Source organism: Periplaneta americana, chromosome 11 (genome assembly GCF_040183065.1).
Source record: "Periplaneta americana isolate PAMFEO1 chromosome 11, P.americana_PAMFEO1_priV1, whole genome shotgun sequence".
NCBI classification, from domain to species: domain Eukaryota; kingdom Metazoa; phylum Arthropoda; class Insecta; order Blattodea; family Blattidae; genus Periplaneta; species Periplaneta americana.
In genome coordinates this window covers 34,660,813-34,681,591 of record NC_091127.1, presented here as the reverse complement: position 1 = coordinate 34,681,591, position 20,779 = coordinate 34,660,813, and the positions used below count along the sequence as shown (strand labels likewise).

The following is a 20,779-nucleotide window of genomic DNA, read 5'->3' as shown; positions in this document are numbered from 1 at the left end:
ATTACACCAACAAGTGAGCATCCACCTCCAATATGGGCTGAGTTTACTTCTTCCTTAGAGCGAACAACCAACTGTTGTGAATCTTTTCACAGTAAACTTAACGCGCACTTTTGTGCTCCACACCCAAATATATTTGCACTTGCAGATGCTCTGAAGGAGGTTCAGTGCGATACTTACATTAAGCCTAGGAATCTGTCTTGATCTAGCGCGGGAACCAATTGAAGTACACAGGAGAAATCAACCTGGAACCAACTCGAGTATAGCTCTGGGACGAACTGGGAACTAATTCACAGATTTGGGAACCAATTCCAGTACAGCCAACTGAGGAGAGCAATGCCATAGATATTATAACTTTTTGATGAGACTTAGTTTATGGAGGTAGCAGCTTTTCAGCCACCCAAAACACGAGCCATTCATGCGTAAGCAATGTTGTCTACGTCTAATGTTCAGACTCAGTCGCTGTTAGTGGCGATAATTTCAATATTGCATGCGCCCAGACAAAATGTTCTAGCCACGAAGAAGATGAGACTATTAACTATGTCGTGTGGAAAGCTTTATAGTCACCTCGAATAATATGAAGTAGAAAAGTTTATTGGTATTCAGGACAAAAACAAAATTAGTATCCATTATATCTAAAGCAATTTAAGCAAAGAATAAAAAGGTGCTATTTTGAATTTATAATATGCACAATGGAATGGATTTTAATTAAAATGTTCAGTTCTAAGAATGTAAAAACTATCGTTTAAATGTTATTGGGGTTATTTTTCTTTCTACATCACTCCATTTATAAATCATTTTGTCACTTCTTGCTGGCCAATTGCAGAATTTGTTTTCGTTTGTTTTTTTAATGAGGCAGTCCACATTCACTGCTTATGAGATTTTAGATACAGTTGTGTTATTGTATTGTATTTCTTTACACTCCATTGTATTCATACATTGCTTCACGGCTAGAATATGGAACATATCATACGAAAAAAATATACATTAGGCCTAATAGTACTATAAAGTCTTAATTATAGTCACAGTCTAGTTGAAATAATTATATACAGAAAAGTTTTACAATATAGCTTATTAGTACAACACAAAGTTTTAGTATCAATATTTAATAGAACACAGAAATATTCATGAAGCGTTGTTGACTGTCATGAATTCACCTCAAAATAGAAGGCGTGAGAAATTAGGTGCTTCTTTAATTTGGCCCTAAATAATCTTATGTTTTAAGTTTCATTCTTTATATCCATAGGGAAGCTATTAAAAATTTTGACTCCCATATAATGCACTCTTTTTTGATAGCACGATAGACTTGCCGATGGAGTATGAAAGTCATTTTTGACGCGTATTTATGCTATGAACTGTTGAATTAGTTACAAAGTTTTCACGATTACTTATGAGGAAGATTGTTATTAGTGAAAAAATATACTGACAAGCCATGGTCATTATTTGTAGTTTTTTGAAAATAGTTCTACACGATTCCCTAGATTTGGCACCTACTATTATTCTAATTACTCTTTTCCTGTAGTAGGAATATACTGTTACTATCTGTTGAATTTCCCCAGAATATTATTCCAAAATTCATTACCGAGTGGAAGTATGCGAAGTATATTGTTTTTAAGGTATTGATATTCACTATATCTTGCATAGATCTAATAGCAAAACATGCTGAATTTAAAAGACTCTGTATGATGATTAATCACTACAACCACTACTGTTTTAAGCGATTATTATTCCAATATTTTGCGATTGTACAGTTATTTTATGTAATATTGTTTTTAATTTATTATCTCCATATTTACGTTATGCAATTATCGAATCTTATTGTTTTGCCACACTATTGTCTTTATGCTCACAGTATCACTCTATGTTACTGAAGATGCCATTAATTGGCGAAAGCTCTTGTCACGTTTTGATTGTATAAATGACCTAATGTAATTTTTGTGTCATTCTTTAGGTTAAATAAGACAGTTATTTTAAGGAGTTTTATACTTATTTCATTTATATGCTGAATTTAGTCCGGGGGTAATTTCTTTAATATGGTTTTCCCATTTTAACATATTATTGATTTGCAAGCCACGGAATTTGGTTGTTGTTGTTGTTTCTATTAGGAATCTGTTATTAATTATTGGGTTTGATATTTACGAGGTTGAATTTTGAGAAGATTTAAATTGAATTATGCTAGTTTTGTTATAATTTAATACTAATTTATTGGCTGAGAACCAATCACATATTTTGAAGAGAATTGCCTCTGTTGAAGATTGGAATGATAAGAAAGTGACTTGTTTGCATTGCACAGAATCATAGTCAATGTGTGATGTAGATGATGATTTAATAGCTGTGTATATGGCACCTTCTCATTGAAATTCAACACGCTTTGATACTTATTTTAAATCATACTATTTTCTTTAAACCCAATTTTTCAAGACCTTATTTTTTAGTTTCATTATATGTGTCATTGCTTTAAGCAAAATGTTATGTATCCTTTCTCTGAATGAAACTTATTTATGTGGTACACATTTTGCTAACTTCTGTAACCTCATCACAATAATAATAATAATAATAATAATAATAATAATAATAATAATAATAATAATAATAATAATAATAAATGATCTTTCAGATGAAATAAAAACTATAGGATGTCCTTTAAAAATGTTTTCAATTAGTCATATTTCGCACAATAGTTGCAAAAATATTTTATTTCCATAAAATATTCCTTCTGAAGTCTGATTAGTGTAATGTTACTAGTCAGCGATGTATGCAATGGAGAGGGAAAGGAACTGGCCACCCTACCCCATTATCTCCTGGCTTAGTTGCCTCTTGAGTGATGCCTTATTGGTGTCACTTACGAGGTTCAGACCTGTCTTCGGACAATTGACTAAACAACAAGAATAATAATATAATATACTTTATAACATAATGTAACGTAAAGTAACGTAACTTTTTTTTTTTTTTCACACATATATTCTTTGAAATAGAAGTTGTCTCTCCATAGATTAAAGTTCATGATGTACTGTACAATATTGTTATACATGCAATGGAGAATAATTTTCCTTCAGCCTAAAAAGAATTAGAATTTTGAATGATGTGACGTGGACCCTGTAAGCTATCTTCATACTGGAAGTTATTCGAACGTTTTTAAGAAACCTATTCAAGGACAGATGAAAAGTGTTCTGATAGGAAAAAAGTCCATTGAACACATCTTTTACTAAATTTCACAATACCTACAAAGTTGACATGTGGGAAACATGCAGTGTGGAAAGTATTGTAAAAAGACTGCAGATGACCTATCAAATATTAAGTTATTTATTTGTTTAATCATTTATTTATATATATATATACATTTGTTTACTGATTTACCTATTTATGTACATTATTACTTAATTAGTTACTTACTCAGTTATTTAATTAGTTATTTACGTACTTATTTATTTACTGATTTACCTATTTACGTACATAATTACTTAATTAGTTACTTATTCAGTTATTTAATTAGTCATTTATGTACTTATTTAATTATCTATTTGTTTGTTTATTTATTTATCTATCTATTCTGGTGTAATTAAGGCCATCAGGCCTTCTCTTTCACACCACTAGAAATAGATATAAAGTAATAAAATAAAGTCAAACTATAAACAAAATAAAATCATGCGAAAATATTCGACTTACTCAGCAACATGACAGATTCTCATAAAACAGCTAAAATTATTTCTTTATAAAATAGAAAGCTTCTTTCATGGAGCCCGACAAAGTAATTCTACTGAACTTCACTATACGAACAATTATAGAAATGAAAATGAACGAGAACTTGTATATACCCGTATTATGGATGAGGCTCATTTCGTATGAAACGTAGTTGTTAATAACATAATAGCAAGATTTGGTAGATATATTATAATCCGATGTTATCCTAAAACAAGAACGACATAGTGTGAAATGTACTGTTTAGTGGTATTTCGAATTGTATTTTGTCATTGGACTATAATGTTTCTTCGGAAAATTTAAGAACGGACAAATAGTTACAGTGGTTATTAGGCAGACTAGAGAAAAACACTTTAACCTTCCTATTATGTTCGAAACTTTGTCACACATATTGTGAATGGGTCAGTTTGACCCAGGATTTGAAAAATGGATGTAATAGTAAAACATCTACTTTTATCTATGTCTTGGTTAAAAAAAGCAATCAATGTTTTATTTTCCAATGTGTGAACACAAAATAATTACCAATTTAATCTATGCAAATGTTGCATTAGGCCTAAAATGTTTGCATGATCTTGGCAGAGAAATGCTTTGCATCTATTGCATTTTGACAGTATTTTGGTCTTTCTTCGGTCTACATTCCTTTTTGTTGCACTTTCTCCTGAACTCATTCCTGGAACATTTTCCAAACTTAGTTTTATCTTCTGAGGCAGGCTTCTTGTCGTCCTTTTTTTCTCACATTGCTTGTGTTAATTGTAGGCCTAGTCTAATTCCTTCAGGAACAATCTTCGTCTATACAATTTATTTGGATTGTACTCGCTTGAGCATAGAATACATAAGCATTTATTCCTTCAATATCGAGTACATTATAAAACACACAATGAGACCATCTTTTGGCACTCCTTTTGCAAGAGTAGGTATTGGCACGTTTATGTGTGGCGACAATTCCTCCCTTCGTTTTGTTGTAACGTAATATGATTTCAGGCTTTCTGTGCTCTTCTGAAGATGTACTGCAGTCGTGATGCACTATGGACAGCAAAATCACTGATTTATTCTTCTAAGACACATACGACACCATAGTTACGTCGGGCTGAAATCCGAAAATGCTTGGACATCCTTGTCTCGTACAGATTAGCTGCATATCTTATGGTTTGCTTTTTCTCAGAGTTCTGACTGACGTTCAGTGGCGTAGCGTCAATGTAAGCTAAAAAGCTCAGCTTCCCCAGTTAATAATAATTTCATAATAAACCTGCCGTTTATGAACAAAATTATTTATTAACTTTAATAGAGTTTATATTTATGCGTTAAATATTGTGATGCGGCAGCTCAGGATGATTTGTGATGCAGCAGCAAACAAGAAGCCTGCACACACCAGCTTCCAAGCAGACTGGTTTCTTTCACTCATTCTTCTGTGTAATCCATCCCGCAGATTCTCCATCCCTTTGTAACTAAACTACCCTTGTCGCAAGGCACGGAAGAAGCTAGCTTTTACATTGAAAGTTTCCGAGTTATCCCTTTTCGTCAGTTGTGTTCAGTTGAAGTGTTAGTGTGCATTGTGGCTGATATAATAAATAATGAGTGAAATAACAGTTCCTGACACCAATTACTTGAATTTTTAGGACAATAATATTATCAAGACTGACTTACGAACAAAAGTGCGATTTAAAAAACAAATGACCGTGTCTATTTGTTAGAGATATGTGTAAACCATGAAATCATATTTTACTACGTTTCATTTGAGGTGTTGCCTTATTGGTGTTACTTACGATGTTCCAACCAATCTTCGACTGCTGGCTTGACATTGACTACTATTTATTTTAAGACTATATTTTTGTAATACGTTTTCTCATATGTACATGAAAGACAACTTGAGTTAGCTTCCCTTGCTCAAAATTTCATGCTACGCCACTGCTGACGTTAGATTCCTCTTGAGAAGTTCCTCGGCCAAAATATAATAATCCGTGCCGCTACAGCCCACGAAGGGCCAAGACCGACCAGCTGGCTGCTGGGCTCACGGCCACATGCCGAAGCAGAGGTGGACGATCATCCAACCAGAATGGAGATATCGTGTGGTTAGCACGTTATAGCTGGTTTGCATAACCGGATTTCGTTACCTATCATAGCTCCCCAAGTGCATCACGATGTTGGGTGTGCACCGGTCCCATACACTGGCCGAAATTTCATGAGAAAATTTCTTCCCCCATGAGGACTCGAACCAGCGCGCATTCCGTAACGCGAGTCCTAGACAGGAAGCCTTAGACCACGACGCCAATGTGTGGGAAATGCCAAAATATAACCGGTGAAAAAATTGCCCGTGGTGATGTTTCGATCAGTCTTTTCAATGCTACCAACATTTCTGCCTTGGTTTGTTTCTCGTGGTCCACTTTCTGGCTTTGCTTTGTAAACTTCTGCTGCACAAACATATTATACTGTTTTTACATCACAATTTTATACCATACTACCCTCTGGGTTTTGAAAGTGTGTACTGGCGGAAGGGATATTTGTCTCGAAATGGCTCCAACTGCTCATATACTGTAATATCTTGGTAGGGTAAGAACATTTTTGGCATTTGTTCCACAAACATATGAGAAAAAAAAATATAGTAGCAGCCAATTTATCATGACGTTATCTAATTGGTCGGACTGATTTTTGTCAAACCTGAGAAACTTGCTAGTAGTATGGAAAAATTGAAGTGATGTTGTTGCACAGAAAACAGGTCTACCATACATACTGTCCCACAGTTCTTGAAGTGATTATCCAGCAGATCTGTACATACCGGCTAATATCAGTGTGAGTGTGTGATTGTGTGACTGTGTGTGAGAGTGTGTGACTGTGTGTGAGAGGGTGAGAGTGTGTGTGAGAAGGTGAGAGTGTGTGAGATTGTGTGATTGTGCGAGAGTGTATGAGTGTGTGAGATTGTGTGACTGTGTGTGAGAGTGTGTGACTGTGTGTGAGAGTGTGTGAGAGGGTGAGAGCGTGTATCGGAAATGTATCGGAACACAACAACAGTATGTAACTCATAATTAAAATCAAAATCCGTGACTGGGTCTAAATGACCCAATCACAATAGATGTGTCAAAGTGAAATATATGACGAAGTACTATATTTTTCTGGATAAAAGTAATAGGAAATATTCGTAATGATGTTTTTTAGGATTACTCAAAGCCCTGTCACATTATCGCTGTTTTTGTAGGTTTTGTGTTAATTTTAGTAAGTGCAATGTGTCAATTAGACCCATTCACAATAGGAAGGTTAAGAAATATAGAAAGATTTTTGCAACATCATGCTCATATACTTACTACCAGGGCCCAGATTTTGATAACCTAACAATTCTTGAAAAACGACCTATAAAATGACTCTAAAATTTAATGAAAACGACCTAATAATACAAAAAATGACCAAAAAATTAGAATTTTCATTCTAATAATTAATAATTGTTTATATTAAACTAATGCACAAAAATTATACACTAAAGATAATTGAATTAGTAAGCATACATACTTAATTTTTAATAATTAGAAAAGTAGAAAACAAGAACAAAAATAATTGAATTAATTAGGTAATTTGAATAATTAATTAAAAATCTACAGTCTCAGATAATCATTTTCCTCTTTGGAACATCTGTAAAGAAAGAAAGAAAACAAATTAGGGCGTGAAATGTTGGATTAGAGTTGCCGAATAATGTTATTTAAATGTTTTATGAAAAAAAAGAACATTACTGGTACGCCTAAAATATTGTGACTCGACTTTTTTCACTGAAAACTTTATTGCAACTGAAGGTTAAACGGTTTCATAATCGCGTATGCATGACAAGGAATAAGTCTCATTGTTGTAAATTAGCTACACGCTCTCATTTCCTGCAGCCAATCACGTTGCAGATCGGCTACATTTAAACGTCTGCGCAGCGAATAGGGATTATAAAGAATGGACACTGAGCGAATTTTCCTGTGTTTTGTTTCTCTGTGCGCCAGCGGCTAGTTCCACTTTCAAGCGCTAGAGGTAGTGTAATCGAGCATACGCTAAGATAACAATTGAGAATAGAATTAAGGCACAGGATCCAAACATCGCCTACCTTATTGCATAATCCAGTAACGCTTTGCTTCAAATAAATTCAAGTTAACAGCTTTTCCTTATTTCTCAGTGACAAACTAGTTGTAATAATAATATTTTATATTTCAGATATCATAAATTATATTATAAAATAATATAATACATTATAAAATTAAGTATCGAATTCGTTTAATATTTGTATAATAATATAATATAGGTACAGTATATGGTTTTACTTCTCGTAAGAGTTTTGTTTTTCCATTTTCAGCGCTATCAAATCATTACATATTTTAATTGTTGTTGGGGTCAACGTCTGAACTCTCATTATAAAGGAACTCTAGAGTCTAGACATTACAGTTAATGAAGGATTTATTATTTTATGGGTCCAATTTATTTTATTTGAGTACATAATGTACCTAGATGTATTAATTATATGTATTATATTTCCGCTGTGTCGACTGCTAGCTGGTGTGATGTCAGCGCCAACTCTAGGGAGAAAGCAGAATCTGACGCTTTAGCTGGCTTGAAGGTCATTGAAATCGGTCCGGCTACATCAAAGGTACCGGTACCGACGCGAAGTGTCCATTCTTTATAATCCCTATTCGCTGGTCTGCGTCTTGTCATTCGCTGCTGTAGACATGCACTTCCTAAGGTTCGATAAATACTGGGTATAATCATTTGTCATTTTTGTTCTTTGGTTTCCGTTTGCAGCAAGCAGAAGAAAACTCGACGCGATGTGATATGTTACTGTATGTTTGTGTTCGTTTCTTCCAGTAGATCAATATAAATACGACAAAATATAATGTAGAAAGCAGATTGCATTTATGAAATCCCGTTAAAGAACGAACCGAAACTGATTCTAACAGGAAACACTTGTATTCACAGTACAAGGAACTGACTTAAAATTAGGCCTAACACTGCAGACAAAAACAGTCACATGTTCACCACTAAATAAAATACAGTATAAACGAACTAAATTTAACTATTAAAGAAGGAACGATAACTAATTCTAACAGGAAACACGTGTATTCACAGCACAAGGAACTTTATTATGCACACTTGCTCACAATGAAAGTTGTAAACCGAACTTACGCGGTATGTCATGTAATCTAATAACAGAAGATCATCGATAATCTACATCGAAACATTGCCATCTGTTGGAATTACTACTGTACTTCTTGAAACAAACTACAGTGGCATTATATCGTTCAAAATTACTACTGTATATAAAAATTGTAACTACAATGAGTAGGTGTGTCCGTTTAAAGGAAGCGGAGGTTTTTAACTACGCATCACTTTAAAAATGGCGTCATAAACATTATGTTCTATACGCCCTAAGCAAATAAAATTTTACATTAACGTACATTAAGGTACGCTTTATTTTTTAAGCCGAAAATAAAAAAAATCTATTTTTTTTACCAAAATCACTAAAACAGCACCTCTGACCTCCCTTAATAACGAAAATATTGACCCAAAACTTGAAAAAAATTACCTAAAAATGACATAACTTTTAAAAATTACCTAAAACCAGGAAATGGCAAAAAAATGACCTATAAATTGTAGAGTTTTAGAATGTGGATGTCACAAATGGGATTTATAAACAAACGAACAATGTCTCCGATACAAGGAAAAAAAATGACATGACAACAGAATCCGGGCCCTGCTTGTTACATTTCAATCTTACTTCAATGCAAGACTGTAACATACATTAACCTGTAGGTGACTTATAGAGAATCACATTACTTTTGGGGATCACTTTGTAAAGTCATTATTTTCCTGATATCATGCCTCATTGATCACAAGATATAAGCCCCGGGTCTACCTGGTTGGCGAGTTAGTATAGCGCTGGCCTTCTATGCCCAAGGTTGCGGGTTCGATGCCGAGCCAGGTCGATGGCATTTAAGTGTGCTTAAATGCACAGGCTTATGTCAGTAGATTTACTGGCGTATAAAAGAACTCCTGCAGGACAAAATTCCGGCACATCCGGCGACGCTGATATAACCTCTGCAGTTGCGAGCGTCGTTAAATAAAACATAACATTATTATAAGCCCCGTAGATTTCCGGTAATTGTTAGATATCTAAAGGAATGAGTTCTTCGTCACTCTTCTTAAACTGAAAAATTGAAGGCAATAATTACTAGAGTAGTGGTTCCCAAAGTGGGGATTGGGGTCGCGAACCCTTGGGGGATCCTGTAAAGAGCTTAGAGGGTTGTGGGATGATTTACAAAATAAATATTAGAAAATTGTCTTTTTAACATAAATTAATTTTGTATTTAGACACAAAAATAAACAACGTTTAACATAAAAGTAAACAATTTTTCAGTAGTTATAAATTAAAAAATAATTAATGGGATAAATGTGTCTGTTTTTTAGAAAGTAGCTTCTCGAATCTTGAGTTAGTATTCGATAAATACAGTTAAATTAATTTCAAATTCAAAGAGATTTCACGCTTTTATTTTGATGGCAGTGATATATGAGAAACTTATTTTGCATGAATACGACGTTGCAACTAATAATAATAATAATAATAATAATAATAATAATAATATTGTTTATTGCCAGAAAAATACAATGCAAAGAAAATTGTAAAATAACAAAATTCTAGCACTCCCCTGAAAAAGAGTGTTCTCGTGCTCAGGAGAGGATTCGATACACAATAAATTTACATGAATCATAAAATAACATTTAAAAATCAATAATTATTACTCTTAACAAATTGCTTACATACATTCTTAAATTTGAAATAGATAAGGATATTTCTTTATTAAGGTATTATAAATTCTACGGCCGATGTTAGTAGACTACTATGGTTAAAAACAGTGCTCGTTAAACACTTAGATTCAAACAAACGTATTGTATCCATGCCTTTGGTTTTGTGTTTGTTAGTATATGATCGGAAATATGTGTGGTATGTTATCAAGTTTCTTTTACAATACATATTCATTATATATGAGGTCTCGCCTACCTCATTGAATATTACACGACTACTATGAAGTAGCCAATGTGTTTTATCATCATTTAATTCGAGAAAAATTCGTTCCGACACCGAGAATCGAACCCGGGACCTCTCAGCTCTGCGCGCTGAGTGCTCTTTCCAACTATTTCTTTTTACAAGCTCGAAGTATTCTTTTGAGACAAAACTGGTCTATGCTGTGCGAAAAAAAAGTGCAGTTTCAACATTCCATCAGAAGATATATGTTTCAGTGAGTGCTTCATTTTTTTATTTGTAATTCAAACCACTTGAATGCAACTGTCTAAAATCGGATTCAATATCCATTTTGTGATTGTCGTAATTGTTTTTCATTTCTTTCGCAAATACTTAAAAGCTGTTATTTAAATTCGTACTTTAGGTGCTAACCATTTTGAGTAAACTTAGTTGTTTGCAGTTTTATAGGAACTTGTATTTTACGAATGGGGTCATGAACCAGTACGGTAGTTGGGAGTCGCAAACAGAGGTCTCGCCCGAAAGTGGGAAGCACTATGCTAGAGATATTCAGAACATGTCGTATAGTTATCTTTTGAAATATCTCCAGAGCCTTAATGAGCGAGGAACAAAACAACATTCCTATTTTAATTTTATATTAACTACATTTATGTTAATAAACCTCAAACTCTTGTGAATTAAATGTACAGTAGGGGAGACTCGGCTAATTCCGCAATATTAAGAAGTAAATCTATCATATTTTTATCAAAATGTTTATTGAAAAATATTGTCAAAGTACGTAGACATGGACGAAACCTTTCCTTACCAAATGAAATAAAGAGATCTATTAAAATGCAAATATATTTAGTTGCACATACATTACAGTTGAAAAAGAACAACTCGTGTAATTCCGTAACAGTGCGGATAAATCCGCAATAGGACTTGGCTAATTCCGCAGTCGTAATTAATTATATAATACATTATGAAATTTATATAAAAGGAACAACTTATGTATAACAATGCTCACTTTCTTCACAGCTGTGTAGCAAAACACGAAAAACAGCCAACTTTCGATGTTTCACTGTATTGCCGACAGAGGATTCGACCAATATCCTTAATTTTTTTTTCTATAGCACTGCAGAGAACATGCCTCCTGTTGACAGCCTCTCAAAACTTACGTTCACGCTATTGTAAAGTGGCAGTAAAATCATATATGCACTACTACGGAATTAGACGCGTTTCCCCTATTATTATTTTATATAAACTTCATTATTAATAAAGTTCAGGTATATAATGTAAATACATCTTCTTGTGTTGTCGGCCTCGTAGCGATCCCGGGCCAGGTCGATGGCATTTAAGTGTACTTAAATGGGACAGGCTCATGTCAGTAGATTTACTGGCAAGTAAAAGAACTCCTGCGGGACAAAATTCCGGCATACCGGCGATGCTGATATGACCTCGGCGTCTTTAAATAAAACATAACATTTTTTTCTTCCTGTGTTCAAAGTATATTCCTTTTTTTTTCTCTCTTTTCTTCCTCCATTCTGTTCTGTTTTCCCAGTCCATCGTTACAAATGGAGAGATATTTAAATACAGACTAAGCCAATATACTAGTGTTTTTACTGCTGAACTCTATGCTTTTTACAGAGTTTTATTGTTTTTAATTAGGCAACCTCGGGGCAGATTCCTTATCTGTTCCGACTCTTTAAGTGCCATCCAGTCCTTGCAGTCTTTTAATTGTAATGATCCGCTTGTCTTAAGAACTCAGCAGCTGTTCCATACTCTCCTTTGCTCTGATTATGAGATTGGAGTAGTGTGGATTCCTGGCCATGTAGGGATTGCAGGAAATGAGGCCGCGGATACTGCAGCCAGGGCTGGCGCACTGAATGGCTCTCTGGTATATTGGCGCGAGAGGTGGCAGGACATTCGAAACTACTTGAAATATAAAATTTGGTGGCAATGGGAAGGAGAATGGTCTGCACAAGAGGGAAACAAATTACGAAATATAAAGAATACCGTTCGAGTTTGGGATTCGTCTACAAGAGCGTCGCGACACGAGGAGGTTTTACTCACCCGGTTGAGGATTGGCCATTGTCATCTGACACACGGCCATCTCCTACGTGGCGAGCCTCAGCCGGAGTGCGATATGTGCCATGTTCCACTTACGGTGGAACAGTTTTTATTGCGTTGCAGGAAATATGACCATGCACGGAGGCAATATGGAATTCGGCCGACATTACGTGACGCTCTTGGAAATGATTTTAATTGTACAAATGCAGTTCTGAGATTTTTATCAAAAACAGGTTTGGATAAGGTGATTTAGTTTTTATTGATCCGTTTTACTTATCCTCCGGACCCTTTACATCCGGAGGTTACATTTGTTGTTTTATATTTGATTTTACATTGTTGACATTTCGGACTTTATACATCCGAATATTTTATAAAATTTTATGATTTTAAAATATGATTCACAAGTTATCTCTGGTGGCCTTAGTTTTATTTGTTCGACTTGAATACCACCTAGTGTGGTAGAATTGCTCACTTTTATGATTCTGTAGAAATCACCTTATGTATACTGCATTTGTGTGCCTCGTTTTATCGTGACAACGCTTTTTAGTTCTTTTAGCACTCTTATTATATTATTTATGTATTTGTTATATTAAGAATTTTAGATAAGGGCGCAAATAGCCATAGTAGCTGACGCGCCCTTCTTAAACCCTACTACTACTACTACTTTCCCAGTCCATCTTTTGCAAACCTTTTTCTCTCATCCATCTTCTAATTTTATCCATCCAAGTGCCTCCAGGACCGCCTCTCTTTCCTCTTCCAGATGGTATCCAGTCTAGAATCTTTCTCGGCAATCGCTAATCTGGCATTCGTCGAATATGCCCTTACCATTCTAACAGCTTATATTTCACAAAATCTGAAATTGAATTTTGAACTTACAATTCTCTTCTTATTGCCTCATTTCTAATTTTTTTTTCCTATTTAAAATGTCTTGTGTAGCATCTTTAATGGTCCATTTCTGTACTTAGCAGTTTCAAATTACTATTTCTATTCAATGTCATGTTTGTGCTCAATGTGTTAAAGTACTTCGAATAATTGAGTTATAATTTGCAGTTTGATATCTTTTGTTATATTTTTGTCCCACAACACCTCATTTAATACAATGCTATTGCTGATCTTCCTTTATGTATCCGATGTTTTATGTTATTCTCTTTCCTGTCATATTTATTAATTTTGATGCCTAAATACTGATATTCATACAGCTTTTCCCGTCTTCCAAGTTTCGTTCTTTTCAAGAATTTCCTGAATTTCGTAATATTGTCATACTTAAAATAACTCACTTATTGAATTGTCTTCCACTTCATTGTGAAATTTGCTTATATTGTTTGAAGTCCTCTTAAAGTCATCACCCTGTTTTGTTTGTAGATATGGGCCCTAATCATACTGTTAGAACAAGCAACATGATGTAAACTAGCTAACGCAATTTTTATGTTAAGGCATTAGATATAGCTTACAGCAGTAAAATTTTGGAAACATTTAACATTTTTTCCCTCCATTACTGTATCTTGTACAATAATGAAAATTAGTATGTGTAAAACATTGTCCTTCTGCTATATGAAAAAAAATATATATATTTACGATTTTAGAAAAATTACTTTTTTTTTTTTTTTTTTTTTTTTTTTTTCAAAATTCAGTTCACTGTGCAGTGATGAAGCGTTTCCCACATAACTCAAAAACTATCCAACATTCTACGATGAAATTTTTTGTGTCTATTTGTGCATGTCATATCTACAATATGATGCAAGATCACTCCTCTACATTTGATACATTGTCTGATAAAAAAATAAATTATTTAAAAAAATGAACAAATATCAGTATTTTACTCTAACACAAAATAAAAAGAATATTATTTATTAAGAAATGAAGAGTCCACTGCAAGAATGATGGATGTCATTTGGAATACATTTTGCAAGAGAAACAATTGAAAGTTTGAAATGCTTAGCGCTCAAAGCTTAACTGTGATTTTCCGATCATTACTGGACAATGACTATCAGTGTTAATGCCATATAACTCTGTATGTACATTCTATATGTCTTAAGCTATGCATTGACAGTCTTGGTTCATTTTCGACAAGAAAGTGACATCCATCATTCTTGCAGTGGACTCTTCAAATGTAGTTGAAAGAGCGTGATGTAGTAAACATGAGTTTCAGCAGTAAAATAACAGAGAGAGAACATGAAAAAGTTAACAAGTTTATGAGTTATGAGGGAAACGCTTCATCACTGCACAGTGAACTGACATCATTTTGCATTTTGAAAAAAAAAAATAATTTTTTTAAATCGTAACAATATTTTTTTTTTTTCATATAGTAGAAGGACAGTGTTTTACACATACCAATTTTCATTATTGTACAAGATACAGTAATGGAGGAAAAAAAGTTGAATATTTCCAAAAATTTTACTGCTGTAAGCTGTACCTAACCCCTTAAATATTAAATGACAAACAAGCAGAATAATTTAATCTTTGACAGTTTACAATATTTCACTTCTTACTATGAGTCATTTTCTTCTTTTCAGGAAATATAAACCATCAAATATCACTCCAATTTATTTGGAACCACGGAAAGAAAAATCTAAAATTAGATAGCAGGAGACGACATCCTTGAAAAGGATCTCTTATTCAACATTGCCATAAAATGTGAAACCGTCTATGTGAGAAAAACTAAGTGACTAGAGAAGTGCTTATTACTATTACATACCATCATCATTAGTCATGATATTTATCATCATCTTCATCGTTATCGTTATCATCAAGATGGAATATAATTACGTGGCTCTACACCATCTTGTTTGTGCCAATATTGTCCTGTGAAAAAAAACTTTGTACAGAAACTGTAGTCCTTTAAAGTTGCCAAAAAAACTGTGTGCTGATATATGTTATCGAAGAAGTGTGACAATAAAATAGTGTGCCCGTTGTCTGAATGGGATATGCTGGAAAAAGAAAAAGTGTGGGTAATTGAATTCATGAAATATGGTCCTTGGGATAAAACAGTTATTTAGAACAACTGGTCATCTGTAGTTAAAGGAACTTTACAATTCATTGTGCAAGTTTCTTACTAAGAAATTAATGTTATTGTGATAGAAAGGAGTTACATTTCTAGCTGAAAAATTGTCATTTGTTTAAAGAAATCATAGCTTCGACAAATTAAACGAATAATGCATCTTTAAATTAAACCTGGATTTGAATCAAAGTGCCATATGTGGGGGAGTGGATGTGGGTGGTTTTTCTACAGCATTTCTTTTTCTGTGATTTTTAGAGCTAAGAATTTGAGGTGCTGCTCCTTATTTTTCTTACTATGTTGTTTTCTAATGCCAGGCGTTTGACAGTAAAGTCATTTGACCTCTTGCACTCCAATATTTTTCAAAGATATTATCATGGTCAGCCACTGAAGCACAGATTTTGAGGTGTTCCGAATCCATTTCTTGGTTTGAGTTGCATAATGGGCAGTTAGGGGACTGATATATTCCAATTCTATGCAGGTGTTTGGCCAAACAATTACTATTAAAATGCCCAAATTGGATTGTCTTGGAAAACGTGAAATAAACACTCCTGTGTTTTGGCTGCACCTTTTCCAATGTCAGAAAGATTTTGCACTTTTCTCATCTTTCTTTGGTCCCCTTTGCCGAATTTTATTGTGGTAAAAATTAAACGGGGAAAACCGAACATGAGCGGCTCGTCAAGTGCTTCTACCTACTGTTAAATGCACTTTTCAGGCACCTTTATCTATTATTCTACTGTTGAATTTTTTTTAAATAAATGGACAAATCTCTTACTTTCTGAATGTTTTATTAGAATTTACTTCCTTTTAGTGTGATACCATATTATTTTCACTTCAGTGGAGTCTTGTTTGGCAAAAGCGTTCAAATTAGTTTGCGCCTCATTGAACTCCCTTTTGGCAAAATGTCCACAAATCAGTTTGCCCTTCTTCGCAAACTATTGAAAGCTATTGAATAGCAAGAAAAAGAATTTGAGCTTGCTCCTTCATTGGCAAAAGATGAATTCTTTTCCTCTCCTTATCAATATCATCTGCTATATTGGCTGAACCATAACCGTAGATCAGTCGCCTGACATTTTCACCAAACATGATTAAACTTAAGATTATTCAAGGAATTTTGTGTCCGTATATGTATAATGTAATTTGTTTTGGTACTGTTTATAATGAATATTTACATTCTGAAATTTACACCTTTTTTCGTACCTTTTCCAACTAAACTAAGGCACTTTTTTTTTTTTTTTGCACTTTCTTGACCAAAATTTTGCACCTAAATCTCCTAGTTCTAGCGATCATAAACTACGTACGTACACATATTTTTCTTATTCTGAATTTTATTAGAAATAAATTCATGATTATGTATAATTTTCGATATTATTATTATTATTATTATTATTATTATTATTATTATTATTATTATTATTATTAATACTAGGATTAAACATAATTTTATTATTTTCATTTTACACGCATGAAATTTGCTTCGACAGTATAAATGGATCACATAGTGGCCGGGAAGAAAAAGGTCTTAAGTCAATTTCATGTGGAAATGAGATTTTTATATATTCTGAAAGTGAAAACAATTCTCTACAATCTGGTAAAACGGCTAAAGTCAAATAAGACTCCTGACTGGATTTATAGAGCATTACGAAATGTCCTAAGTACTTTTTGAATCGAGCACACACAGAATAAAGGACTTAGGAATATTTAATACTTTATTCCTTACGAACATCACAAGCTTACTTTCTATGCTTCCCTATTAGAAAGGTCTAACTTGTATTTTAGCTATTTTATCACATGCTGATGCCCTTTCCTTTTAAAACTTTAAGCACCAGGTAAACAGTCCTATATTGTTTAAGACCAATTTTGAATTCCTAATAAATATTTCTCATTTATTTTGGCATGAAAAAAGTCATGTTTAAATAGTTCCTCTCAGTTTGGGTTCTGGTCTTAAAAGGGCTTAAGTACGGCTATTTTTGGAAATAATCAAGAAAATTGTTAAATGAGCAATATTACTATTTTAGAAGAAATATAAACAAATAATATCCAGGAAAAAACCTCTTAATTAAAAATAACTCTACAATTGACACCAATTTCATTCTTTCTACTGCTCTCCTGAAAAGTATAAAATTTTTACTTAAGACCTTTTTCTTCCCGGCCACAGGTATTGATGGAAAATTTTCTATATTTTGAATGATATTCTAAATTAAATTTCAAAAATTATATTTATAATATCATAATTATGTGTAAATTTTTCCACTATTCTGTTATATAACATTATGATAAGTTTTTCTTTATGTTCTCAATAGAGCTTTTCGATGTTGGGTAGAGAATGGGAAGGTAGGCCTAAAACGGGGGGGGGGGGGAATGTGTCATCACTCCTACCTCTCTGGAACAATAACAAGTCGCACAGTGATTTGAAATAGTTGATCGGGAAAGAGAAAATAGTTGACGGTGATGAACTTTAACATTTATAATATCTGTATTCGATTTCAAAATTGATTTACCTGTAGGTCTATACATTTTTATAATTATCTGTATGAAATAGACTATGAACAAATGTAAGTTGTGAAACAAATTTTTAAGTTTTATTAAGTCATATATGGTATTATGGAGCTTTATGGATTAACATGTCATAGAATTTTATATCCATTATTCTTTCATCGTCATTGGTAACAAGGCAAACATTCACTTTCTAAAAATTCAATTAAAATATCAAGTGAGTTCCTTTACTGTCCTATATTCAAAGTAATTTCTTTCTCACCTATTTATTCGCCAATGCAAATGAATAAAAATATACTTACATTTCTATGGCAGAATATTTTCTTTCTGTTGTTTTAATAGCCTATACCCTGTGTTTCAGACCAACCGTATCAGCCATTTTTCTCTGGTTGTTCATAAAAAATGTTCATAACCAAAACCTATGTAAAGAATCGATTGGTGGTAGTATAATTTCCCGTAACAAACCGGAAGTAGTGGTACCTGTGGCCATCTTCGAAATTTCAAATTAGAACATAGATAATTGAGGGTATCATTGGAAACTGCTTTTAAAAAGAAACGACTTTTACTGAAACTTTTTTTTCTAAAGTTTATTGTTTACTCACAAAGCAATAAAAATTATATCTTCTGAGAAATGCTGTACGTTTTTTATGTACATGGGTGGACAACTCGTGCTTTCAAAGTGTCAACATAGCCTCAGTGCAGGTAGAACAGACTCTGTATTAGCTGAAGTGTCTGTATGCGGTTCTTGCAAGACGCAAGTTCGTTCACGTCTGCAATAAGTGGCGGCTTGTTTTAAGTTTCAGTAAAAGTTGTTTCTTTTTTAAAGTAGTTTCCAATGATACTTTCAACAACCTATCTTCTAATTTGAAATTTTGAAGTTGGCCACAGTACCCCTACTTCCGGTTTGTTACGGGAAATGATACTACCACCAATCGATTCTTTACATAGGTTTTGGTCATCACCAGTTTTTTATGAGCAACCAGTATCATGCAGTTTTCGAGAAAAAAAAGGCTGATACGGGTGGTCTGAAACGCCAGGTATATTGCAAATGTACCTCTGATTGAGGTTCTGGCTGATATGTACATCTATTATCAGGCAGTACATCTCACTTGACAATATGTGTCAGAGAAAGAACAATTGTTTGTTTATACATCTGAAGTCTGATTAGTTAATATGTAGGTAATCGACAATGTATGCAATGGAGGAGGAAAGAAAATGGCCACCTTACCCCATTATCTCCTGGTCTAGTTGCCATGTCGGTATCACTTGTGAGGTTCAGAACTGTCTTAGGGCAGTTGAGTAAACAACAACATATTGCACATGAATACAGAAAGATTATTTTAACTACAGTTGCCAGTAAATCTTACTAGAACAGAATATCGACTGAATTTTGGACCATTTTTTGAGAATTTGAATTTACGGATGTTTGTTATATAAGAAATGTTACTGTACATTTGCTGAAAAACCCTACACTTTCTTATCTTTATTGTTAATATTGACCTCTAATTTTAATTGTAGTTGATAAGTTGTACTAGTTTAGTAAGAATGTTTATTTTGATTCATATGGATATGTTTTAGTATGCTACATGTATCATATTGCTTAGGAAGTAGAGTTTTTCAGCAGAGTAAATTTTATTTTCATATTGAATAAAGTTTCCCCTGATATCGAATTTACACTAATATTTTTTTAAGTTAAAATGTTCCAAATCCATCTTCTATATTGTGATTTATAGCTTATGTTTTCAGCAACATAATTTGTAAACATAATTTCGTAGTGTTGTTCATGGAAATTATATGATTTTTAAGAATAAACAACAATTTTATGAATGCAGCATATTATTTTGAGTAATGTAGCAACATGGAAAGAGTTATCTCTTTCGCCAATAGTAATACACAGACAAACCAGCATTATGTAATGGACATATTATTCAGAACATGAGATGTGATATTCATATTCTAGCATTTCTCGGCTACATTTAGTGATACTCAGTTCCTATACTCTATTCCAGATGTGTTGGGAATGCAAGTAAACAGAGGCAGACAGAGACAAAAAGCGCGGTTCACAAGCTGCCAAACTCACTTTGCGAAATTATTAATGAACATTGTCTGGAATATTAATATAGAGTAAAATAATATAATAGAGGGACCAAGGTTCGAAACTGAACTGCAGCACCATCAGATAGATGGAAAATAATGTACTCCTTATCGCAGCCTTTGTAAAATTATCGGTTGTATTTAATATATTTTTAGTTTTGGTTTTTTTTTTAATTTGACTTGGCCCGTAGATCGATATTCATTTAATATCCTATACACACTGCTCTTCCCTACTCCCAAAGTTGAACACACTTTTGAAACTACGTCTGTAAGAGATATTTCAGGGTTATCTTTCACAAGAATCTTATACACATTCATAATCTGTATTTTTTCTCTCGTATGAAACCCTTCCCCCCGCTTGTGCTTCTTGACTGGCGAATGTCCAGAACATCCTGGTTGAAAATCGTCATTCATGTCAACACTCTACATTCAGTTATGCACAACACATTATATAAAAC

The 20,779-nt window shown here is 33.5% G+C and overlaps 1 protein-coding gene across 1 annotated transcript in view; it reads left to right on the top strand.

The window, feature by feature from the left end:
* The window catches only part of LOC138708924 (protein O-linked-mannose beta-1,2-N-acetylglucosaminyltransferase 1-like), a 400,514-nt gene extending 380,480 nt beyond the window's left edge, over positions 1-20,034 (top strand). The window contains exon 16 of the mRNA XM_069839284.1: positions 15,250-20,034. Within this exon, the coding sequence (XP_069695385.1) occupies positions 15,250-15,319 (70 nt within the window). The 3' untranslated portion in view covers positions 15,320-20,034. The remainder of the gene's footprint in view (positions 1-15,249) is intronic.
* Positions 20,035-20,779: the final 745 nt, after the last annotated feature.